The 25849-nt window shown below is 38.1% G+C and overlaps 1 protein-coding gene across 8 annotated transcripts in view; it reads right to left on the bottom strand.

Annotated features, from left to right (window-relative positions):
* Positions 1-25849, bottom strand: part of SETD2 (SET domain containing 2, histone lysine methyltransferase) — a 125077-nt gene that overhangs the window by 4551 nt on the left and 94677 nt on the right. For 7 of the 8 annotated variants that reach the window (XR_011426923.1, XR_011426925.1, XR_011426924.1 and 4 more), the window contains 5 exons: positions 24713-24896; positions 21740-22409; positions 18515-18649; positions 16875-17014; positions 13508-13619 (listed from right to left, as the gene is read on the bottom strand). Coding sequence is in view for 5 of the 8 variants with exons in the window: in XM_023620544.2 (XP_023476312.2) it covers positions 13508-13619; positions 16875-17014; positions 18515-18649; positions 21740-22409; positions 24713-24896 (1241 nt within the window). In the remaining 3 variants the exon portion in view is untranslated. The remainder of the gene's footprint in view (positions 1-13507; positions 13620-16874; positions 17015-18514; positions 18650-21739; positions 22410-24712; positions 24897-25849) is intronic. The other variant, XM_023620547.2, reaches the window with a different exon arrangement.

Here is a 25849-nt window from a genome sequence, read left to right as displayed (position 1 = left end):
CCCTCTGCTCTGGACTGCCTCCAGAGAAAGGTGACACTCCCTCGGCCCTGGGCTGCTACAAATCACCTTTCTCTAATTTATCATAAAAGATTTACGTATTTTTCGTTTTTATACTTTCTTTGTGTAGCTGTGGGAGCAAGGCGGGGGGTAGAAAGAACATACAAATTCAACCTCTCTTTTCAGGAAACAAAACAAAACAAAAAACACAACTAACTCTATTTTAAAGCGCTTTACTTTGGGATTTTGTGGTTATTTTTTCCAGTAGTAGAGAGTTGTGGGTGTGCTTCACAAAAGACTTCAGGTAGCAAGGGATCAAGAATTGCCTGAATAGTGGGGGCCAACCCAGTGGCGCAGCGGTTAAGCGCGCATGTTCCGCTTCTCGGCGGCCTAGGGTTCGCCGGTTCGGATCCTGGGTGTGGACATGGCACCACTTGGCAAAAGCCATGCTGTGGCAGGCATCCCACGTATAAAGTAGAGGAAGATGGGCACGGATGTTAGCTCAGGGCCAGTCTTCCTCAGCAAAAAGAGGAGGATTGGCAGTAGTTAGCTCAGGGCTAATCTTCCTCCAAAAAAAAAAAAAAATTGCCTGAATAAGCTAAGGAAACTTCAACACATCCCAGCTGTTCTCTTGTAGATCTCAGAGATGAATAGCAACAGCAATGAGTACAGAAAGCCCGCTGAGGTATGACAATCATCTCAAGGCTCCTAGTTGTATAGAAGAGGCCAGGCTCTCAGTGAGAATACTGTGTAAACAGGAATGTTCTGCTTCCCTCTGAATGGGGTATGTGTTCAGAAAGCTAAATAAATCCAGTGCATATTTAATAGCTTTCTAATTTAATTTCTAACTTGGTGAAGTTGACAGGGCTTTAAAAACACAGTTATAGAGCATAATCCACTGAGCTCTGTCTAGGAGCTTTCATGGTCCTTTTCAGTGCTATGCAGTTGGGATTAAGAAAGCAAATGTTCAAATGAAGAGTGCCTAGACTTACATCATGGAAATCAAAAACCAAAATGAAGTACTCTTGGGAATACTGAAATTCATGTACCCTTCTTGGTCTTTGGTCTACAAATGGCATGAGAAATAATTTTAGAAACTGGTTAACCCTTACTCAAGCCCAATGCCAAGCAATACCATGAGCCAGAGTCAGAGCTAAGGATAGCTTGATAGACATTGACATGAAACACCCTGCACACCCCTCAACTCCAAAAAAGTCCCATTTAAAGTGTTAGCATTCCTACAATACATAAACTTTTAAAGTCAAGTGTTTTTAACCTTCCCAAATGCCAATTGCCAATTAAAAACCCTTTAGCACCAGAAAAGACATTAGACTGGGACCAAATAGTCCCCCCAAATATAACAGGTTACTTCATGGGTAGGTGACATCTACCTGTGTTGTAATTGGTCTCAAAGAAATTCTAGGAACCCACCAGGGAGGTGGGGCGGGTGCTCTGATACATAAAAAAGCAATGTGTTCCCAGGTTCTCAGTGATAATTGGTTTGCCTTATCTATATGTTGGTTCATCTGGGACATTGGTCAATGGAGGATTTTGGTAGGAACCTATGTGAACAGTGGCCAGATAGAAGGCACACAATGAGCTGGCAGAGGGTCTGGCGGAAAGCCAGAGCTTACTGCCTTTAGAAGCTCTGCTGTCAGCCTTCATCGGAGACATATCTGGATTCCTAGGGAATCTGGTCAGAATATGACCAGATATGAATATGACAAAGAAAGTCTAAGTACCTTCACATTACCCAAGGTGAGGCCTCAGTCCTTTTGGCTTAGTAGGGAATGGCTTGAAACTTATTGGATGGCTCTAGTAACACACACTAACTGGGTAACACAACAAATGCAAATTCCATCCTTTATTATACATACAGACATGACCATGTCACAAAGCCCATATGCCTTGGAAGTTAGAAGTGTGGCCTGACTGAAATAGGTCCTGACAAAGACAGTGGATATACCCAGCCAATGCTGCTCTCTCCCTGAATTTAATTAAACACTCTTCGGAACATGAAATGTAAAACATTATTCAAGGAGGAACTTTATTTTTGGGGGCAGCACGAATTCAGAAGCAGAAGGAGAAAGTGACCCATCAGAAACACTACACACGATTCAACCTAAATTCTGCAATGCATGAACCTGTATACATCAATTAAAAGGTTAAGAAGGAAGGATCCTTGAAATTAATAGAAACTCAGTATATTGTTTTGGAGTTGCTACCACCACCTTTGGTAGCAAAAAGAGCAAAATAATTTATTTCAGCGTTTGGCTCCAGATAAGGCACTACACCACACCCTAGTTTGTCAAAAAGAGGCAGGGGGTTGACAGGGGAAATGGGAGGACAGGAACAAAAACATTTCTGAGGCACTTTCTAGAAATGTTTTCAAAAGTCCGACTGGATTTAACATAGGCTCCATCTGCTCCACTCAAAGACAAGTGGATTTCATAGAAAACCTGGAACTGAGGTCCTAAACACATTACTAGGAACCAGCAGGCCTCCTACTCTGTGCATTTGGCCTCCAGTGTAGTGCAGCCCTGGGGGCTTTTCTCTGGTCACCCAGCTGATGACCAGGCTGTGCTTATTAGGCAACTTAACCATCTGCTCTGCAGAGATCTGAACTCTGGTTTCTGACAATCCTGTCTCAAAAGTGATTTCCTGGTTCCCTCTCCAGTGCTCCTAAGTGATTTCATATGGAATCCTTTCACAAATTACCCGTAACTCCAAAGACAGGATCATCAATTGAAAAGATTCTTGGTCCCTGATCTCGTCCTCTGCAACTTCCTCAATCCAACAAATACTCTACAACTACTATTTTAACATAACATTGTTTTAGGACACCTATTACACCTTGTGACTGAATGTTAATTAAAAGCCAGAAGGTAGTAGCAAAGAAACTGCCATCTCTCAATCATGCAAGCAGTCAGCAATGGTTTGCATCTGGGGTTCTCAAAGGGAAGATTTAACTTTACACTCACCAAATGATGATGATGGAAGAGTACAAGAAGACCAAGAGTAGAGACCACTCGAGGAAGACAGAGAAGGAGGGCTCTCACAGATGCTTAGTCTCATCATCAAAAGCTCTTAATACCAGCCATCCAGCACCACACAGCACACTTCAAAGAGTTCTCTGCCCATCACGTACATTCCCTATGTTGATACTAGAAACCCGTTTCCAACAAGCACCAATTTACTGATGACTCAAACCTAGAACGGCCTACTAGCAATTCCTATCCTGAATCATGCAGGGAGCTCAAATTCCACACTGAACTTACCCTAAATCTCATGAAATTTCCTTCGTTCCCTAGACTGAATAATGAGATCTTATCCACCCAAACTAAAAATGAGGGTGATAGGCCACCCTTGCCTCTTTCATACCCACTTGTTTGCTAAGCCCTGAATGATGCCTCTCAAATGTCTTTGCAAGAATCCCCAACATCTCCATTCTTAGTTCCTCACTTTGCCTAAACCATTATATTAATACTTTACAATCTGATCTCCCTGCTATCTGATCTCACCTTTTCAAATGGGCGTGTTTCACTCGAATGACACACATTTGATTGTCTGACTCCCCTGCTTTAAAAGGTATTCATTGGCTCCCGAGTACTTAATCATATAATAATCACATTAGTAGGACACCAAGATCTCAGACAATTTAAATGTGACCTACTTTTCCATTTTTTTTTCTTGCTCACTACCCCCCATATTCACCCAAACTCTTATCATACCACATTATTTTTATTGTTCCCTATACATGCTTTGTATTGTCTTGACTTTATGACTCTGCAAAAAACTGCTTTATCTGCGTAGAATGTTCTTTCCTGCTCACCTTAGCTATAGGTAGAATCATGTTTTCTCTGACATATTACTGATTATCGTCTCAGACCATTAATCATTGTTCCTATAGCATTTTGTACATACTTCTACTATAGCAATTATCCCATTGTATTCTTGGTTTATAGATGTGGCTATTTCCTTAGACTGAACTTCTTGAAGACTAGTACTTGGTCTTATTTCTCTTTCTATGCCTGATACTTCACCCAAGGCCTGTGAATTAATGAAAATATACATAGTACAGTCTGTACCTCCATGGAGATTAAAATCTAAGCAAAGGCCCTAAAGATGAAAAAAATGGGGCAGAAGGAATAAAACATACCCCCCACAGGCATCCTTCTCCTGTCTATTGAGATGCTAGCTAGATAAATGCAGTTGTAAACTGGTTGGGAAGGTTAGATCTAAATAGGTCCCTAGCAATCCAAGTCAGACTAGGTCCTGATGATAGAGACTACTGTCTGGAAAGGGATACAAAGACTGACACCTCAAGCCTTTGACTTGTGCTTCAGTGCAAGGTTGGCTGGAAGATCAAAACTCATTTGTTGCTTCATCTACTACACCCAGATCAAAGGGTTAATAACAGAGAATAGATGCCTTGCACTTAGATTTCCTCATTAGAAATACAAGAAAGGTAAAGTTGACAAATCAGAGATAAAAGCCCAAGAAGCCAATATACAGAGTGAATGTCCAGACAGTTTTTTGCTGGAAGCACATGACACTCACAGGGTTTTCCCTTAGGTACCTGTCTCTACAAAAACTTTCCCAACGGAACCTTTATACACTGCTGGTAGAAATGTAAAATGGCGTAGCTACCTTAGAAAACAGTTTGACAGTTTCTTAAAAAGTTAAACAAAAATTAGTCATATGACCCAGCAATTTCACCTATGTTCAAAGACTTGTATACAAATGTTCATATACCATGATTCCTAACAGTCAAAGAGTGGAAATAACCCAAATGTCCATCAACTGGTGAATGGATAAACAAAATGTGGTATATCTATACAATGAAATTTTTTAAAAAATTATTTTATTGAGGTCATATTGGCTTATAGCATTGTGTAAATTTCAGGTGTACATTATTATACTTCAGTTTCTGTATAGACTGCACTGCATCATATTCACCACCAACAGTCTCTTTTCCCCTTTTGCCTTCCCTCCACCATCTTCCCCTCTGGCACCACCCATCTGTTCTCCTTATCCATGTGTTTGTTTATCTTCCACATATGAGTGAAATCATATGGTATTTGTCTTTCTCTGACTTATTTTGCTTAGCATAATACCCTCAAGGTCCATCCACGTTGTCACAAACAGCATGATTTTGTCTTTGTTGTGGCTGAGAAGTATTCCACCGTATATACACACCACATCTTTATCAATGTACAATGGAATATTATTCAGCCATAAAAACGAAATTCTGATACACACGACAACAAGAACGCACTTTGAAAACATGATGCTATGTAAGAAGCCAGTCAGAAAAGGCTACGTATTATATGATTCCACTTATATGAAATGTCCAGAAAAGGCAAATCTACTAAGAAAGAAACAGATCAGTGGTTGGACTGGGGGTGGGTATGGGAATTAACTGTAAATGGGTATAAGAAATCTTATTGGGGGGATAAAAATGTTCTAAAAGCAGATTATGGTAATGGCTGCATAACTTGGTAAATTCATTAAAAGCCACTGAATTGTAAACCTAAAACAACTGAGTTTTATGGTAGGTATATTATATCTCAATAAAGTTTTTTTAAAAAACACGCCCCTCCACAGACCTGTGCTTCCGGCCATGACAAGTCAAAATAAACTTTTCTGCTCACTGTAAACAACTAAAAACTATATAAAATACATGAAAACAACAGTTTCTATACACTGGACATTAGGCAGCACTAGATTACAATCCCAGAGACAAGGGAAAAAATGAGGTAAGCCCTTTGATTACGTTGGCTTTCCATGTCTACCCGACCCCAGTATGAGGAAGAAAACCCAAGCATAGCACGGTGGTCTCAGTGAGCTGAGGAGATAGAGACCTGAGTCCACAGTGTCTGAGATGAGCAATAAACTAACAATTTCCAGAGCTCACAGAAGGCTGGGAAACATTTGAGCTTCGACTAGCCAGAGTGAAGAGACCTCGGTGTTAACCTGAGGCATTCAGTGGAGATCCCAGAAAGGCCATCCCTTAGGTAGTAGTAGTCATCTGAGATAAAAGATTACTCTGGATTCAACCTAACAAAGATTAAGCACAAGCCTCTAAAGAATCAAGCTGATCCATAGATAAATTAACTGGCTACCATAACAAAGCTCAACAGTCTTAAGAGAAAATAAAACTCTGAAACTCAATGACTTAACAATCACAACGCCCAGTGTTCAAATGAAAATTACTAGACACAAAACAAGCACAAAAAACGTTAATCTGATAACCACGAGAAAAGCTAACAGAAACATATTCAGAAATAAAAGACTGGAATTAGGAGACAAAAATAAAACAGCCATTGTAAATCTTCAACGATATAAAGGAAAACATGAGGAACTTGATAATATTAAAAAATAACCAAATTGAAATTTTAGAACTGAAAAATAGACTTGAAATTTAAAAAATTTCCAGATTTGATGGAAAATATCAACCCACAGATGCAAAAAGCTCAAAACACCACAAGGTTAACACAAAGAAGACAATACCAAGGTATATCACAATCAAATTGTTAAAAACTAATTAGAAAGAGAAAATTAAAATTTTTCTCCATGCAACCAGAATAATAAGAAATATATTCTTATTACAAACTACTATAAGTAAAAAAAAAAAAAAAAAAAAGGAATAACAACATCTTTTAAATGTTGAAAGGGGAAATAAAGTATCAACTTAGAATTCTGTCAGTAAAAATATCCTTCAAAAATAAAGGTAAGAGTCTGGCAGTTTCTTACAAAACTAAACATACTCTTATCATATGATCCAGCAATCATGATTCTTGGTCTTTACTCAAATAAATGAAAAACTTATGTCCACAAAAAACCTGCATAGGAATGTTTTTAGCAGTTTTATTCATACTGGCAAAACTTGGAAACAACCAAGATGTCCTTCTGTAGTTGAAGGACAAATATATAAATAAACTGTGGTATATCCAAACAATGGAATATTGAATATTCAGTGCTAAAAAGAAATGAGCTATCAAGCCATGAAAAGACATGGAGGAACCTTAAATGTATATTACTAAGTGAATGAAGCCAATCTGAAAAGGCTACATAGTATATGAGTCCAACTATACGACATTCTGTAAAAGGCAAAACTATGGAGACAGTAAAAAGATCAGTGGTTGTCAGGGATGGGGGAGGTGGAAAGGGAGGATAGGATGCATAGGGGGAGCACAGAGGATTTTTAGGGCAGCAAAACTATTCTGTATGATACTATAATGGTGTATACATGCCATTATACATTTGTCAAAACCCATAGAATGTACAACACCAAGACCCCTAATGCAAACTATGGACTTTGGGTGATGATATGCCAATGTAGATTCACGGATTTTAATAAATGTACCACTCTGGCAGGTTGTTGACAGTGGGGGAAGTTGTGCATGTGTGGTGAAAGGGGGTATATGAAAACTCTCTGTACTTTCTGCTCAATTTTGTTGTAAACCTAAAAGTGCTCTAAAAAATAAAGGCTGTTAAAAAAGGGCAAAGAGGGGGGAGGTAGTAAGGACCTTTTTCAGACAAACAAAAAACAGATAATTCATCACAATTAGACCTCAAATACTTGAAATATTAAAGACAATTCTTCAGACTAAAGGAAAATGATTTCAGATGGAAACTCAAATCTACACAAAAGAATGAAGACTGACGGAAATGGTAAATATAAGACTTTGCTCCAAGTTTTATTTATTTATTTTTTGCTGAGGAAGATTTGCCCTGAGCTAACATCTATACCAATCTTCCATTCTTTAGTACGTGGACCACCAGCAAAGCATGGCCGCTAACAGAGCAGTGTAGGTCTCCACCAGGAACCAAACCTGGGCTGCTGAAGTGGAGTGTGATGAACTTAACCACTAGGCCACTGGGGCTAGCCCTGCTCCAAGTTTTAAAAATGTCTTTAACATATAACAAACTATTCAAAGCAAAAATAATAATGTATTCTGGGGATCATAACATATGAAATAAGATAAAGTGGTACACGGTACAATAGTAGACTGTATTAAGATAGACACACATACTGTAAACCTTAGAGCAGCAGTTCTCAAAGCTTTATGTCTTAGGATTCCTTTATGCTCTTCAAATATTGAGGATCCCAAAAAAGCTTTCGTTCATGTGGTTATAGCTATCAAAATTTACCATATTAGAAATTAAACTCAACTGAAAAAATTTTAAGCATTTATTTTATAATAACATTAACAAACCCATTATATGTTAATACCAATAATATAATTTTTTGTGAAAAAATAACTATATTTTCCAAAACTAAAGAAATTTAGTAAGAGTGGCATAGCTTTACATTTTAGAAATCTCTTTAATGTCAGGCTTAACAGAAGACAGCTGGATTCTCATTTCCTTCTGCATCCAATCATGTCAGGTACCCTTGGGAAAATTCCATGGTATACTCGTGAATGAATGAGAGTGACAAAGGCATATAATGTTTTAGTAGTATTACGAAAATAGTTTTGACCACACAGCTCCCTTGAAAGGGTCCTGGAATCCCTAGAGGTCCCCATACTGCACTTTGATAACCATTCCTTAGAGCAACCACTAAAAAACAAGTAAAGCAAAGAGGCTGGTTTCTAATAAGCCAACAGAAAAGATAAAATGGAATATTTGGGGGGAAAAAAATCTAAATTAATCCAAAAGAAAGCAGGAAAAGGAAAAGAAAACAAAAGACACATGAAAAAATTAGAAAACAAACAGTAAGAGGGTAAATCTTAAAGCCAACCTTATTGACACATTTACTAAATGGCAACAGATTAAATACACCAATTAAAAGGCAGAGATTGTCAGGAGTCATGGGTGGTGAAAAAGTATGTTACAAAGACATCCATAAGACTCTGGATTGCTTTGCATAGGTGCTTGCAAATTCCTCTATTTGCAGTCTCATTCTGAATTTTAGGGCTTGTAGACATAAGCCTTGAGACATAAGCAATGTAGAAAGCAATGAGCTAGTCATCTGCTCTCTTTCCTGATAGATTCATTCAAAAACTATTAAGTAGTTTTATGTTTCTAAATGATAGGTAAGCTAAATAACCTTCTTTTGTTCTTGACAGGTACAGAACCTAAAGCCAAAATCTATACAACACCTTCTTGAATATTTACTTGTGAAAAGTTTCATATATAGTTCATTCTTCTCTGTGAGTAGATTCTGAAAAATCTCTGAAGAACAGCTCTCATACATAGCCAAAGGTGCCCTTCACTAAGTAATGGAAACATTCCCAAAGTCAGGCGGTTCACCCCATCATTGCCAACACAGAGAGTCCTCAAATGTAGGGGCAGTCTTCTGCTGGGGGTGCTGGTCAGCCCTCTCCCAGCTTCCATGGGTCCATAGCACTTCAGTGGACTTCACAAATACTCTCTTTACCTTCTATGATAACTGACCAAAAACAATCCCAAAATCTTGCATACTATTTATCATCAAAGATCATCAAAATCTTATTTCATAAGAGCTGACGGTGACTCAACTCTCGGCTACAGATAAATGAATGTGATTGATTCTATACATGAATCACTGACTAAAACTCAAAGGCAGCTAACACAGGAGTCGCAGTGACCTTCCCACCACCAGGTAAGTGATTTGAGCAGTGGGGACCCCTATCATCCCTTACTCTCACCCATAGCACAGTGCTTTACACAGGACTTCAACAATTATTGAGCTGCTCTTCTTTTTTCTTTCTTTCTTTCTTTTTTTTTTTTTTTTTTAAAGATTGGCACCTCAGCTAACAACTGTTGCCAATCTTCTCCCCAAATCCCCCCAGTACACAGTTGTATATTTCAGTTGTGGATCCTTCCACTTGTGGCATGTGGGACGTTGCCTCAGCGTGGCCCGAGGAGCAGTGCCATGTCCACGCCCAGGATCCGAACCAGCGAAACGCTGGGCTGCCAAAGCAGAGCACACGAACCTAACCACCAGGCCACGGGGCCAGCCCTGAGCTGCTCTTCTTAAAAGGACTGTCAGATTTGACTCTCACCTTGTTTTATATATAGGATGGATCATCCGGACACCATCATCTGAGCCAAAGAATCCAGTCATGCCTAAAGCCAATAACCACTCAACTTCCAAGTTAAACAAGCCAATATGTCTCTTTTTATGTTTACAAGCTCATCTGAACTGCATTTTGCTTACTTACAACTGAAAAAGCATTTGGAAAGATAAAGGTGTAACATTAAATGTGCCACCTACGATACGAGAAGGTGTTTTATGGGCAAGGAAAAGGGAGAAAAAGTTTAGACAATTTGTTTTCCTTTCCTCTGAATTACATAACTAGTATGTTTTGAGCTGGTTAGCAAAGGCGTCATTTACATAAAATGAAACACTAGATGTAAAACCTCCTCAAATTGATTTTTATCTTCTGCTCAGGTAGAAATGGTATAAGTATTTCATGAAGAGGTCAAACCTTAAGTTCACTCAAGGAACTAAAGTTATAAGCCCTATTTTGGTTTGACTATGACTCTAGCAGAGAAGATACTTCTACCATTAACTATTTGTTCACAATAAGAAATACATTTGGCAGTTTACTTTTTGCACTCTCATTATTATTATTATTTGAATTCCAGGAGGGACCTATTTACATATTTGTACTATGGCAAAGAAGAATAATGGAAAAGTTTCTCTCCAATCTCCTCTGAAAACTGAATAAAAACTGACATCTTTGAATCGCCATTAGAAGTCTTGCTCTATAACCACTTAAGATCTGGTAGTAGGTGGAAATACTTCCTCTTTATAATTTCCCACTCCTTCTCATCTTTACACACGTACCAAACCTCTTCCCAACATACATAAGAATACCGATATATCAGAGTTATTTTTGAATTAGGCATTAGATTTAGTTCAGTGCTTTCCCGTCCCAGGATATACTATGTTTGCTTTTGTAGAACCCTATATGGACTCCTTGTTGTGTGTTGCTTAATACTCCTGAAATAATTTGATGATATAATTGAAACAAATGTCATGAGGCTAGTCTTAAAGAAATGATAAACAAAGGCTGCACTATGTGGGTTGGTGTGAGAAAATTCTAGTTCTCTTACAGGTATACATTCTTGTATACAATGAAAGTCCCTCAGTCAAACACTTCTCTGCTATAAATGCAAATGTGCTGACTTCTTAACTTTCCTCGTCTGTCCCGATACACCACCTGAAGCACACCTTGGGGGATATAATACATGCTCACTTATTAAGCATAAAGTAAGAGTATATATTTAAAATATTTTGTTCTTTCAGAAGCTAACTACCAGGTTTCAAAAAAAAGGTATTAAAAAATACATAGGATTCTTTGTGGTCTCTTACATAGTGGTGTTAAATTTAAGCTTTTTTAATAGTGCTAATGAGTGGTACAGTTATTTGAAAATAGAAAATGCTCTTTCTCTTATAGCTTGACGTTATAGCAGAGCACCAAGGAATAGTTTCCTCTTAGACACTGTGGAAATCCGACCACCTTAGTCATTCCCAAGTGGAATTTCATCTTGGGAATCATCTCTATTATCTCACTACACAATGAAAACAAACATTATAATTTTTACTTGGTGGCTTAAACCCCTAAGTAGACTCTGTTAGAAAACACTTTTCTGTAGCCATAGAAAACTGTTTTTTTTTTTCCTTCCGAAGTTCCTCAAGCATAGTCAAGTTACAGCCATAATACTCTCAACATTTACCCTGTCTGAGGTCTGGCCCTTCAATTCCACAAGGTTTCACAGCTTAAGCAAGCAGTAAGAGCTTCATATTTTACAATTCATGAAAGGGATATTTATCCCTACACAGTCTACTTGTGGACTTTACAACTAACTACTTTCTCTCAACTTTCAAATCTTATCAACCAAACTAACAGTCTGTTACTTTGCCATCCAGTGACAACAAAAACAAAAGTATTACCTCTAATCCTAATTTTGAACTCACACTCTGGTATGTTCAGATACATTATAAATTATAATAAACAATTAATTTTCCACTAAAATCTACTTAAACACCCACATACTTTTCCACAATTGTCACTGTGAATGTCATTACTTCAGGGCACTCCAACTTTTCTGGAATTCAGTGTACTTATTTATTACAACTAATTCTAGGGCAAGAGTTGAGGAGCTACAGCCTTGCCCAGAACGTGTTACTTACTTTCTCTGTATGTTATCAGATATAACATGATAAATATACACACTCTGAGTGGTATGTATGTAGAAAGCTTTCATGATTTATGAATTGAATTTAACTTAGGTATCTTTTTGGCAAATGCCAAATATATGCTGAAGAGAGAAAAAAATTTCTCCCAAAGTGAATAAAATTTAAAAGAAGTTATAGATTTGTTTCCACTTTAATTCTCTCATTCCAGTTCCTTCCTCTCTTCCTTCATCCCTCTCCCACCTCTCCCGACTGACTTAACTAGTTAAGTGCCTCTTCTTACTTTCAAAACAAAAAAAATACTATTCAGATCTTAGAACATAGAAATATGGTCTTCTATTTCATTCAAGATACCTCATCCTTGGAGACAGCAAGACCTGTTACAAGTGGAAAGGGACAAAAATTGTTATAACTCAATCACTGAGTATTTGATTTATATGTACTCTAATCTCAATTATTGTCTTGTTAGAGGGAGATGAGGAATAAGCTCTTTTTTAAGCTTTCTTTGTTCTAAAACAGTATTTCCATAGTAAAATATGTCTGTGTCAAATCTTTTTCTTTTTTTTAAAGGAGGGGGTACACCTCTTTGGAGAGGTTTTGATGTAACCAGTTTAACTTCTTTCCAGACCCACCAATCCCAAAAAGGCAGGACATTAAACCACACTATCTAAGTAAGACTTCAGTTAAAGACCAAACACATTTAAAAAGAAACATACGGCATCAAGAAGAATGCAGTAGATCTACAGGGAAAGAGCTAAGACATATTAAAGGAAGTTATAATGAAATATGAATACTATAATTCTATTTGTGTGTTTAAAATGAAAAGAAAAGAAAGACACCTGTGTGTGTGTGTTTTCCAGAAAAATCTTGAAGAACATACACCAAAGCAAGGTTTCACAGCCATGGCACTATTGACATTTTTGGCTAATTCTTTGTTGTGGGGGACTGTCCTATGCATTATAAGATGTTTAGCGGCTTCCTTGGCCTCTACTCGCTAGAAGTCAGTAGCATCCCCTCAGTTGTAACAACCAAAAATGTCTCTAAATATTATTAAATGTCCCCTGAGCAGCAAAACTGCTCCTGGTTGAGAACCCCTGCACTAAAAGATTAACAGTATTTATCTCCAGAGAGGAAAGTATGATGAAAGGAGAGCAGCTGAATAGAAAGTAAGAGCTTTTATTTTTTGTTCTACATATCATACTTCTGTATTGTTTGGATGTCCTACTTCCCCCAACCTCCCAACATTTATTACGTGTAACTCTCCAGAACAATAAGGAAAAATAGAATCCCAAGACTATGTGGCTACTGGCCCTACAATATGACAGGCCACAGATGCCCAAATGATCAGGAAACATATGTGTAAGCCACACTCACCTTCATGGGGTTTTCATCATATGTTGGGGTTCCCAGGTCCATCTCAGCTTCATGCTCAAGGCTGGCATCATCTCCTGGGCTTTCCCAAGTAGGAGGATCCCACTGAGTCTGCCTAGAAGAAGGTAAGAACAGCCATGCTATCATGGCCAGAAAACAAAGAACTCTGGCATAGGTATCTCTGCTCATACATACATAAAATACAACATGCAATGAGACATAGAACAAGTCAGCTCCATAAGATAGAGACATTCTTTTGATATCTTCCCAGCAGCAATGATTCTATCCCAGAGACATACATTAGCCCACTGTATTTCTGTAGCCAATGACGTGGCAACACTTGCTGGTGTCAAAGAGCAGTAAAACCACACCTTGTCTATCTCTCACCTGGCTGTTAACGTCCTGAAAATAGGATTCAACAAAGCCTAAAGAGTGCACGGAATAGGTGCCTGCCTTACGTCACACCTCTGCAGGTGAAGAGATCAATAATGATTGAAAGTACAATACCTAGCATATACTCATAGCAAAAGAAAATAAATCACAACACTCTCCTCACAATGCTTGACCATGTGAGAAAATCATTCTTTGCTTTAGGCACCTTATTTGTAGTTGCACCCTTTTTGTTTAATGACTGACAGCATGGAAAAGATGTACAGGTTAAAAACTTGTGCCTTCTGGTAAAAGTACTCTCAACTGACTCCAAAAAGAAGGGTTCAACCATGTTAATTCACTGCATGTTTACAGATGTTTTGAAAATAAGCAGTTAAAGGTTTTTTTTAAAAAAGCTAGATCTGTGAGGTAACAACTGGAAGTAAGGAAATTCATGTTCAGAAGTTTGAAGTCAGCTGTCACAGGAAATGCAAGAGGGGAATCACTTAAAATGTCAAAAGCCTCAGAGAAGCTGGCACTCTATCTTGCAGGTCAATCCTGCCATTACCGTCATCTGCTTTTCTACCACATCAATCTTTAATCAGCAACATTAAAGGTACTCAATGTAAATCAGTTTGGCAGATGATTGTGAAAATAGGCTTACCTCTGACAAATGGAACTAATTAAAAAATGAGCTCAAGATTTCTACTGTAATCAAAGAACCACAAGCAGCTGTGGGTTTTATTATGGAAAATGAAGAGAGAGAGAAGTATGATGCTCTTAGGTGCTAGCTAAGGAAAACCTAGAAAAAAGTTGGAAAAGGTATACATATAAATAAATACATTTGTTTTTTAAGTTTTTGGAAAAGTGATAGTATATTAAGAAGTTTGCTTTGGTATTGAAAAAACAAAGGTCTGGTAAAACTTGCAGACACTGGTTTTTAAAATCACTACGTTCTCAAGTCAGCAACATAACGAGGGTTCGTTTCACAGGTATTTTTATGGGAGTAAGGAAAGTCTTTCTAAGCAGAAAGCATAAAGGGAACATATTTGATTGTATGAAATTTTTAAACTTCTTTATGTCATAAGACATTACAAACAAAAACATTTGCAATACCCTTGATAAAGAGACCTAACAATGCTGACAGAAATTGGGTAGATGTCCAAACAAGCAACTCATAAAAGACAAAAATAGCTAATAATCTAATGAAGACGTTCCATCTCAACAATAAAATAATTAGAAATGAAAGTAAGGTTTCTCACCTATTAGACTTACAAGATTAAGAGAATCTACGTGAAGAAAAAAGGCACTTGTGGGAGTCTAAATTAGTACAAACAATTTTTTTAATGATAAGCTGACAATATTTATCAATTTAAAACATATATCTCTTCTTTGACCAACTTCTAAGAATTCGCTTCTAAGAATCTACCTGAAGAAGGTACTAAGATTAGTGTCTGTAAGGATGCCCAGGGTTAGAGTTATATATACAATAATGAAAATCCATCAATAAGGGTAGGTTAATTAAAATTTGGTATAACCATACAAGAGAGCAGGGGTTGGTAAACTTTTCCTATAAAGGATCAGAGAGTAAATATCTTTGACCTTGTGGGCCACATGGTCTCTGTTGCAACTACTCTACTCTGCCATTGTAGTGTGAAAGTCATAGACAATTCTTAAGTATATGGTGTGGCTGTGTTCCCTTTATTGGGAAAAACAAGTAGCCCATAGGCATAATTTGCTGACCCCCGCAACAAAGTATAAGTAAGCATTAAAAAAAATGTGGTTCTGTATTAACTGATAAAGTTTAATAAACAGATTGGTTAATAAAGCAGATTACAAAACATGTACCCTAAGAACTCACACAAGATCATATACTGATGAGGACACACAGACACATACACACACACAGAAAGCACATTTACATTCACTAAAGCTATCTAAAAGATATATTTTTTAAAATTTCGAATAAAAAGATAAACTGGGTTTTTTGTATATAGCAGGAGTCATCAAACTATGGCTCATGGACCAAATTTGGGCTACTGCCTGGTTTTTGTTTTTTGGGTTTTTTTTAAATATTTTCTTTTTTTCTTTTTCTCCCCAAAGCCCCCCAGTACAAAGTTGTGTATTTTTAGTTGTGGGTCCTTGTAGTTGTGGCATGTGGGATGCCACCTCAACATGGCTTGATGAGCAGCACCATGTTCGCACCCAGGATCCGAAATGGCAAAACCCTGGGCCGCCAAAGTGGAGCACACGAACTTAACCACTCAGCCATGGGGCCAGCCCCTTTGGATTTTTTTGAGGAAGATTAACCCTGAGCTTAATATCAGCCACCAATCCCTCTCTTTTTGCTGAGGAAGATTGGCTCTGAGCCAACATCCGTGCCCACCTTCCTCTACTTTATATGTGGGAGGCTTGCTACAGCATGGCTTGATGAGCAGTACGTAGGTCTGTGCCTAGGATCTGAACCAGTGAATCTTAGGCTGACGAAGTGGAGCACGTGAACTTAACTGCTTGGCCACCGGGCTAGCCCTGCCACTGCCTGCTTTTATAAATAAAGTTTTACTGGAATACAGACATGCCTGTTCATTTATGTACTACCTATGGCTGCTTGCACGACGATGGCAAAATTGAGTAATAATGACAGAGACTGTTTGGCCAACAGAGCCTAAAATATTTATTATCTGGCCTTTTATAGAAAAGGTTTGCCCATGGCCCCTGATATCTACAATGTTAGATGAAGTCATTACATTTTTTAAAAACTCCTTAGTTTTCCTCAGGAAAGTCTTATAGATTAAAAATACACCAAAACACACCTAAAAAGGACCAAAGTCTAAAGTATGATGAAACATTTAAGATGTGATTTTGGAAATCCAACAGCCCTCAAGCACAGTGAACAGCAAATGATAACAAGTCTATCTATAACCATAAAACTCCCCTTATAATGGCAGCTTCTTTGACCAAGTGAAAGCTGATTTGGGGATGCTCACACAGCCCTTCTTACCTTGTGATCACATGGTAGTAATAAATCTTCCCTTCTGGATCTCGGGCTGTCTTCCAGTTGGGAGGTAAGACAATAGTTTTTGGTTTGGGAGGAGAGGGGGGTGGCAGATCCAAGAGATTATTTGTCACAACCATTTCAGCCTAAAAAGAAACAACACACACACAAGTTCTTAATCAGGGCCATCTCTTAATCTAGCTGAAAAAGACGAAAGTAGTCTACATAAGCAATATGTAAAAACACACATCAATCTCTTCTTTTAAAAAAAGATAAAGCAAAGGTACAATCTGGGAAAGGCTCAGAAACAGTACATCTAAAGAGCTTTAGGGAGCTTTCAGAACACTGACAGCGGGCTCCAAGTTCACCATCCAAGACATCATATTTCAAAATATTCAGCAACTCAGCAGTATTTTTCAACCTTAAAAATATCCAATGCTAAATGGCACATAACAACTTCAGGATACTGATCAGGTGAATGGGCTGTAGATCCATCTCTCTTTTTTTTTTTAAAAAAAAAAACACGGTCTGAAAAGCAGATATGACAGAATGTTAACATTTATCCATTATCTATTTTTCTTTACTTTTCTGTATGTTTGGAACCTCATATTTATATTTAAAAAAATTTAAGGCCACATTTTGAAACACATAAAAAAAATCTCATAATCACTGTTATAGACTGAAACGTGTTTCCCCAAAATTCATATACTGAAGCCCTAAACCCCAATGACCATATTTGTAGATATGGCCTTTAAAGAGGTGATTAAGATTACATGAGGTCATAAGGGTGGCGCCCTAATCTAATACGACTGGTGTCCTTACAAGAGGAGGAAGAGACATCAGGGAACATGTGCACAAAAACGCCATGTGAAGAACAGTGAGAAGGCAGCCATCTGCAAGCCAAGAACAGGCCTCAGGAGACACCAAACCTGCCGACTTCTAGCCTCCAGAACTGTGAGAAAATAAATTTCTGTTGTTTAAGCCACTCAGTCTGTGGTATGTCGTTACAGCAGCTCTAGCAGACAATAAGATAATCACTGTAAGGATATATATACCCTTAATTGTTCATTCTATGTAAGCCAGGTAAAAAAGAATACTTTTTCCAGCTTCACCTTTGCTTGAGCAGTTAAAGAAGAACCTGCGACCCAAGGCTCAGAAAAATGTGGCCACTTTTAAGCAAACGGGTTTTTGAGCATCACTGCTTTATGACACTAAACTCTGACTACTTTTACTATTATTCATGTGATCCTTAACTCTCTTAATGGAATGTCAGCTTCTAAGGATAGGAATGGAATCTTACATTTGTATTCAAAATGCCTTGAAAGGCCCAACTCATAGCAAGCCCTCAAATAGCTACTGTAAGTGAACACTGTCTCATTCCCAAGCGTTTCACATGCAGTGATTTTACTCTATCTCCACTAACTGTCCCACCTTTCTAAGCCACCATCGCTCGCCAGAGTGCCGTTAAGAGCCTTCTCTGGAACTGTGAGTATTCTACACTGCTAATCTGATCATGTTATTTTCCTGTTTAGTTTCTCAGTCACTTCCAGCCAACCTCCTATATATCCCATTTCATCCAATAACAACACTTCATCAAGATTTCAAATCTTCATCAAGATTTGGTTATGAACCAAAATATTTCTTACTGGCTGTAAGGGCTGAGGCTGCCCTGGTGCAACTATTGTAGTTACGGCTGCAGCTGGCTGTACCACCACTCCCTGTGGGTGAGCTGTGAAAATCTGTTGTCCCTGGATGTACTGAAGACTTGGTTGGGCATAACTCTAAAAGATAAAATGAAGAAATTCATAATTTATGCTTTTCTGGCTCTAATAAAGTAATAATCAACTTCTAAATTGGCATAATCTTATTGGAAGATACATCAAATTATTATTTTTTTTACTTTTAGTATGAATATTTGGATACAAACGTATAAAACACTCTTTTGTTTCAAACACCAAAGCTTCTTTTTTTGAATAATTCTCTAGTCATTTACTTACTTAGATTCAATTCTATCATAAAAAAACAGAAAACTTCTTTTTTGGGGGGAGGGAGTGGCTCACGAAAGTCGTCCAATTGTTTAGCTTCCAATGAGAGTGGAGTAACAACTGAAGTGCTACTGCTGGGATATCCAAGAAATGGCTCCTGCTGCTCTTTTCAGAAAGCCTTTTTACTATCAATTCCTAATTAACAGGTTGTTCTGACTGGAAAAGGTCAAAAGGAGTGACTCACAGTAGAGGAAGTAAGGAAGGTGATCAAATTTTAAACTAGTTTTTTAGCTTTTTGTAGTCTTCTATAATACAACTCCTTTCAAGAAAGACAGCAGAATTCAGTGTATCTAAAATTCTTACCACACACTCATTTATACAGTGCTTGATGAAGCAGAAAGCCCTTTCACATATATTATCTCATTTAGCCCTGACCCCCATCAGAGTCGGGGATCTCCCACACCTGGTGTTACATAAAAACTATCACGGCTAGGACTTAAACCTACCCTGGAATAATAGGAACAAGCTGGAAGACTAGAAGCAAGTAAAATTGTGATGCTTGAGTCTTAAGGCTATGACTAAACTCTAGAGAAACCTTTTGCTCACTGAGATGGAAAAAACAGATTCTATTTTATATGAGTAACCATATGACTAGTGAGCTCTCTACAGAGGAGTCTTTAATGGACATCTTCCATTGTTGTTGCTCAGACTCTGACACCCAGGTTAAGAACATACTTCAGGAATAGGAGTGGGACAAAAGTAGATCATTTTTCTTATATCTGTGATACATATCCTCAGGGAAAAACTCAAAACTAACGGCTTGGTCTGAGACAGAATATGGCAAGTCATAGGAGAAGTGGGGAGCTAGGAATTTTGTTTAAGATCCCTAAAATATTCTCATTTTCTTACTAGCCTTATTAAGCACTATAATATTCATTTTAAGCCAAACACGAAAGGTAAAAAAAAAAAAACCTACGTATAAGAAGGTTCAGAGCAGTGTTATTTATAATTATGAAGAACTTTCATTTAAATGACTACCCCAGGAAAATAGATAAACAATGACCTTATGAGCAAATGGGAAATTATATAGCCATTAAAATGTATATGTATACGTGCATATGAATGTACATATACACACATATAAAAAGAGTAATTTGGAAAAATGGTTAAGAATTATGCTAAGCAGAAAAACAGGATAAAAATCTTCAAGTCTTCAAGATCACAAATGTATAAACATGTGGTCAAAGAGATTATAAAAAAACGAAAGTAGTTAACACAGTTAAGCTTTTAGGAATTAAAGCAGGACACTTTATCATGGCCTTTTGAACAAATTTTTTTTTTTTTTTGAGAAAGCTTAGCCCTGAGCTAACTGCCACGAATCCTCCTCTTTTTGCTGAGGAAGGCCAGCCCTGAGCTAACACCCGTGCCCATCTTCCTCTGCTTTATATGTGGGACGCCTACCACAGCATGGCTTGTCAAGCAGTGCCACATCTGCACCCAGGATCTGAACCAGCGAACCCCGGGCCGCTGAAGCAGAGCATGTGCACTTTGCTGCGCCATCGGGCCAGCCCCACGAACAAAATTTTGATACAACTTCATCACAAAAATATTAACAGAAGTAAAAATTACTGATCAATACTAAGTAATGTGTGCAGGAAACATCCCCAGGAGTCTCTGCCATTCACAATAATTCACCTTTAAGTGGTGACAAGGAGTGATGGGAGAGACATAGGAATGTGACGAGGATGATGCTTTGGACATTTTTTTTTTTGGTGAGGAAGATTGGCCCTGAGCTAACATCTGTTGTCAATCTTTTTTTTTTTTTTTTTTTTTGAGGAAGATTAGCCGTGAGCTAACTACTGCCAATCCTCCTCTTTTTGCTGAGGAAGATTGGCCCTAAGCTAACATCCACGTCCATCTTCCTCTACTTTATATGCGGGACGCCTACCACAGCATGGCTTTTGCCAAGCGGTGCCATGTCCACACCCAGGATCTGAACTGGCAAACGCTGGGCCACCTAGAAGTGGAACGCGCGAACTTAACCAGTGCGCCACTGGGCCGGCCCCTGGACATATTTTTTTTACAACTTAAAACGCATTGCTTTGTTTTACAGGAAAAAAGAAATGATTAATATAAATATAATTTTAAATATAAAATCAGTACACTCCTAACTTTTAAATTTAACATTACTATTTCCTACCATAGTAATATCCTTAGGCTCAGTGTACGAGAGTCACTCTGGCAAACTTCATGATGATAAACTTGTAGGGTATAAAAAATGATACATAAGCTAGGTCTAGAGGAGGAAAAGGGCAGCTGTCTCCTAATTCATTTATCATGACAAAGGGTTCTCCTTTTGTAGGAATATAGAAGAATAAATTAAATATAATTCACTGCATATAAGCCAAAAAGAGGAATAATCCAAAGTCATTCTCTCTCTGATCACTTGCTTTGGGGGAAGCCAGCTGGCATGTTGTAAGCAGCCCTACTGAGAGGCCCACGTGGTGGTAAGAAATGGAGGCCAGTTTACAACTATGTGAATGATCTTGAAAGTGAATCTTCCAGCCCATGTCTAGCCTTCAGATGACTACAGCCTTACTTAACAGCTTGACTGTAATTTCATGAACGACTCTGAGCCAGAACCACCTAGCCAAGCTGCTTCTGAATCCTTGACCCACAGAAACTATGAGATGATAATTACTTATTCGTTGTCTGAAGCTGCTACTAAATCCAGGTGTAATTTGTTACACAACAACAGATGACTAGTACATACAAAACTGATCAATATATAAAAGTGATCAATGGCAGGGCTTTCTCCTGGCATCAGATTTGAACATCCCATAAATAGACTGTAAGACAGACAAGAGAGGTCCCACAATTAGTTACCTGTACAATTGGTGGAGTTGTCTGTGAATAGGGTGATGTCACACCATAGACAGTTGGACAAGTCTGTCCTTGATAATATATGGTTGCTTGAGACTGTGCAGGAGAGTACTGCTGCTGTACACTGACAGACTGTTGGTTTGAGTCCCAAACACCATAATTCTGTCCCTGGACTGGGCCTGGGGCTGGCACTGGCAAGACAGCAACACTGGAGTCTTGGTGTACCACACCATCACTTTGGGCCACATACTGTGAACTGGAAACTTCCACAGGGGTTGCCACATGTGGCACCACTGGCACGGGTGGAGGGGCAGCAAGAGGTTCTGTAGAATGTCCCACCAAGGGCTGAGAATGATCATAAGGAGCAGGAGAACATACAGGGTCCATGCTGGGTGTGGGGAGGAGCACCTTTCCAGCATTAGGGTTGCTAGGATCCACATAGGCCTGCATGGGATAACCTGGTGGATAGCCAGCAAAGGGGTGATGAGGGGCATTGTAGCCAAGAGAGTCATAGGGGAGTGGAGACGTCATTCCCAGGTTCTGCATCTGCTGCTGTTGCTTCTGAGCCTCCCGCTGAGCCACCTCTTGCTCAAACAACTTCCGACGCTCCTCTGTAGAAAGTTTATTGCGGTCTTTAATTCGTACTTTCTTTTTAGAAGTTGGTGTATCATATCTAGAAGGAAAACAGTAAGAGCATCACAAAAAGTTTTTTCCTAAATCATAGACATAATCAAAGCAATAATAAATATTATGTCAGTCAATACTAAACCATTAACCACACCAACTCCAATTTGGCCGTGGTTAAAAATCATACTCAGAATTACTTAAGGAGTCTTGCAGATAAGAGAGAACCCTAAGGAAATAGACACTTAGGTGAAAATAATAACTTTATCCTTATTCTCAGATTCTAGAACTTCACATTAAAGATACATATAGCATCCTAAATAGATTCTTCTTTATAGTTCGGGACAGTCCTATAACCACAAATTCTGAAATTAAAACAAAAACCAAAATACATGAATAAAAGCTAGAGAATTTGACGCATATCTGACCACACACATTTATAACAAATATCAACAAAGGATAGTTAAGTGAAAGATGAGCATGCAAACACAAAAGCATGGGAAGGTAGATTCACATACTCTTCTCTTGCAATACCTAGTATAACATCTTACTGCTAAGCATAATACTCTGTGATAGTTTTGACTAGTATCCCCAGCAGGCCCACAAGAAACCACCAGCTCTAATGTTCACAAGAAGAGAATTAAGGGCTTCAAGATTCTTTTGTGAAGTTCCATGCACTGAATCAAACTTCTGAGAAAGTGTTCTTGCAAAAGCAAAAAAATGACAACCAATTTCAAGATGTTTTGCTGCAAAGAAACACCTAATAACAGCTTCACAGATAAGGGCATAACATTTATCCAAATAACAAAAAATATATGGTCTAAAAACCTCTAAGCTGAAAATTTCCTTTAAAGAGTTAGTAGGGTTTCTGCCTTGGGTGTCTGGCAGAAACAAATGCAAATAGTCTATAGAAGAGAGCACTTAAATTCAGGCCTCAATGGATTCCCACAGATAAAAGTCTAAGGAACATGAGTTCATTAAAAAATAAAATTATATACGTATAAAATAAAAATATATTTTATATAACTATAAAATTATATATATCTCTCTCAACAAATGAGAGGAAGAGACTGACAAAGACTGCTGATACTGCAATTATCCAACATAAACTATAAGAAATGTTTAATATGTTTAATGAAATAAAAGAGGTTATTAAAAATATGACTAAAGGGGGGCTGGCCCTGTGGCCTAGTGGTTAAGTTTGGCACACTGTGCTTTGGCAGCCCAGGTTCGGTTCCTGGGTGCAGACCTACACCACTCATTGGCAGCCATACTGTGGCAGCAACCCACAAACAAAATAGAGGAAGATTCACACAGATGTTAGCTCAGGGCGAATCTTCCTCAAGCAAAAAGAGGAAGACTAGCAACAGATGTTAGCTCAGGGATAATCTTCCTGAGCAAAAAAAGAAAAAAAAGAGTATCATCACCCACCTCAAGGGTAGGGAAGAATTTCCTAAAACAAGAGTAAGCACTAACCATAAAACAAACATACAGTACATATGATACACTCAGTTACACCAGAATTTATAAATTCCGTATATCAAAAGACACAAAAAATGTCAAAATACAAGCCATGAAGTGGGAAAAACACTTGCAAAAATTATCACCAAAACAGAATTGTATTTAGAATATATATAAAGAACTCCTAAAACTCAAAAAGATATAATTTAATAAATGAACAACACATATAAAAAGATACTTCATATAAGAGGAATCAGGAATGGCCAACAAACATATGACAAGACGTTTAATCTATTTAGTAACTAAGGAAACGCAAATTAAAAGCATCATGAGTTACTATTACATTTCCAGACAGCTCAAAATTAAAAATTCTGACAACTGAAGTACATAAATGCTGTATCTTGATTTTTTGTTAAACTTAATTTAACAAGAACTTCTCTGGAATAAATGTTTTCTAGTCCCCAGCAGGTGCTTATGTGGCCTGTTTTTCTACCAGCATGATAAAGACAACCTCTGACACAGGGATCAATCAGCATTTTAACTGGTGTGGCACAAGATTCACTAGAAAAGAAAGTTCTGACTTTGGAATAATTACCATAATCTTGGAAGAGTTATCTCGCACCAACCCCTACATCTCTTTAAAGAACAAATCTTTGACACCACAAATAGCATTTAAATGTTATCAAGTAGCAACCATTCAAAAAAAATCTGTTAGTCTTCACAGCAATTATTACTGTCAAAAGAGACTGTCTCAACATTTATCAGTAAAGTTTTCTACTCACTCATAAAAAGAATATACTCATTCCAAAAGCCTTTGGTACCCAAAATCAGAAGAATATGACTTGGGCACTTTTTGACTTGCTCTGAGAATAACTCACACAGGCCACTTACCTGTCATCTGGCCTTTTTGTTCCCCGCTCGTAGGCAGAAGAAGGTGGTGAGAGGGAGCCCCTTCGTTTTCTTTTCTCTTTATTTTGAGTTTGCTTGTCTGGGTCTCTCTCTCTTGACCTGTTAGGAGTCTTTGGGGCAGCTGTTTGATCTCTGAAGCCAACAGCATCCCTTCCTCGTTCAGTTACTAAGGGAAAAGGGTTTTTAAAAAGTTTACTTGGTAGATTTTTCTCCATCGTGATAGTATGTCAACTGTGGAATAAAATTTCTATCCAACAAATGGATCCTCGGACTCTTCCCTCATATACCCAGTCCTGAATCTGGATGAGACACAAGGTCTTGTGTGTGTATACACTCTATTTCCTGAAAGCCTCTTTCATGAATGCCCTTTTCTACCTTTCCCCACAAAAGTCTTAGTGCAAGTCTTCAACATTTCTAACAAAGTTCTGTGGAACACATGAATGCAAGATGTTCCCATTACCTTTAGCAAGGCAGTCTGCTTGTGAGTTCAAAACGTAAAAGCCTTTCACTGCCCCTGTAACCGCATATTTATAGTTTGTAGAAGAGTAGCCTGGCATGCTAAGTATAACAACCTCAACAGGAAAAGTCTCTTTAATTTAAAGAAAAAAGGATTAGACAACTTTTTATGAACTAAAATTTTAAAAGGAAAATATTTCAAACACAGGTGATAACAGATAACTCAGGAAGTTATCAAAGCTAGACAGCCTCATCTTCAGAAAGAATGCCAGCTTCCTATTGAAAGATGGTACTACTAACCTTCTTCACTCAGTCTCTTTATCTAGAATGATTCTCACTCATGCTAACTCACCCAACTCCACTGCAACTGCTCCCAAAAGCTGTCCTAAGTATTACTTTTCACTGATCACGGCTCCTAGTTTCTCATCTCCCTAAAAAGTCTAAATCCTACCACAAAACATTTCACTATAAATTGACTGGTATTACAGGTTGGTGCTTTGTGTATGTTAGTACTGCTACCCAATTAATCAGACTGCTCTCTTCTTGAGAAGAGAATTTCTATTTTTTATTTTTAAAGATTGGCCCTGAGCTAACATCTGTTGCCAATCTTTTCTTTTGCCCCTTCTTCTCCCCAAAGCCTCCCAGTACACAGCTGTATATTCT

Source organism: Equus caballus, chromosome 16 (assembly GCF_041296265.1).
Source record: "Equus caballus isolate H_3958 breed thoroughbred chromosome 16, TB-T2T, whole genome shotgun sequence".
Classification (NCBI taxonomy): domain Eukaryota; kingdom Metazoa; phylum Chordata; class Mammalia; order Perissodactyla; family Equidae; genus Equus; species Equus caballus.
Note: the sequence above shows the minus strand (reverse complement) of the source record. Positions and strands in the feature narration are given on the sequence as shown.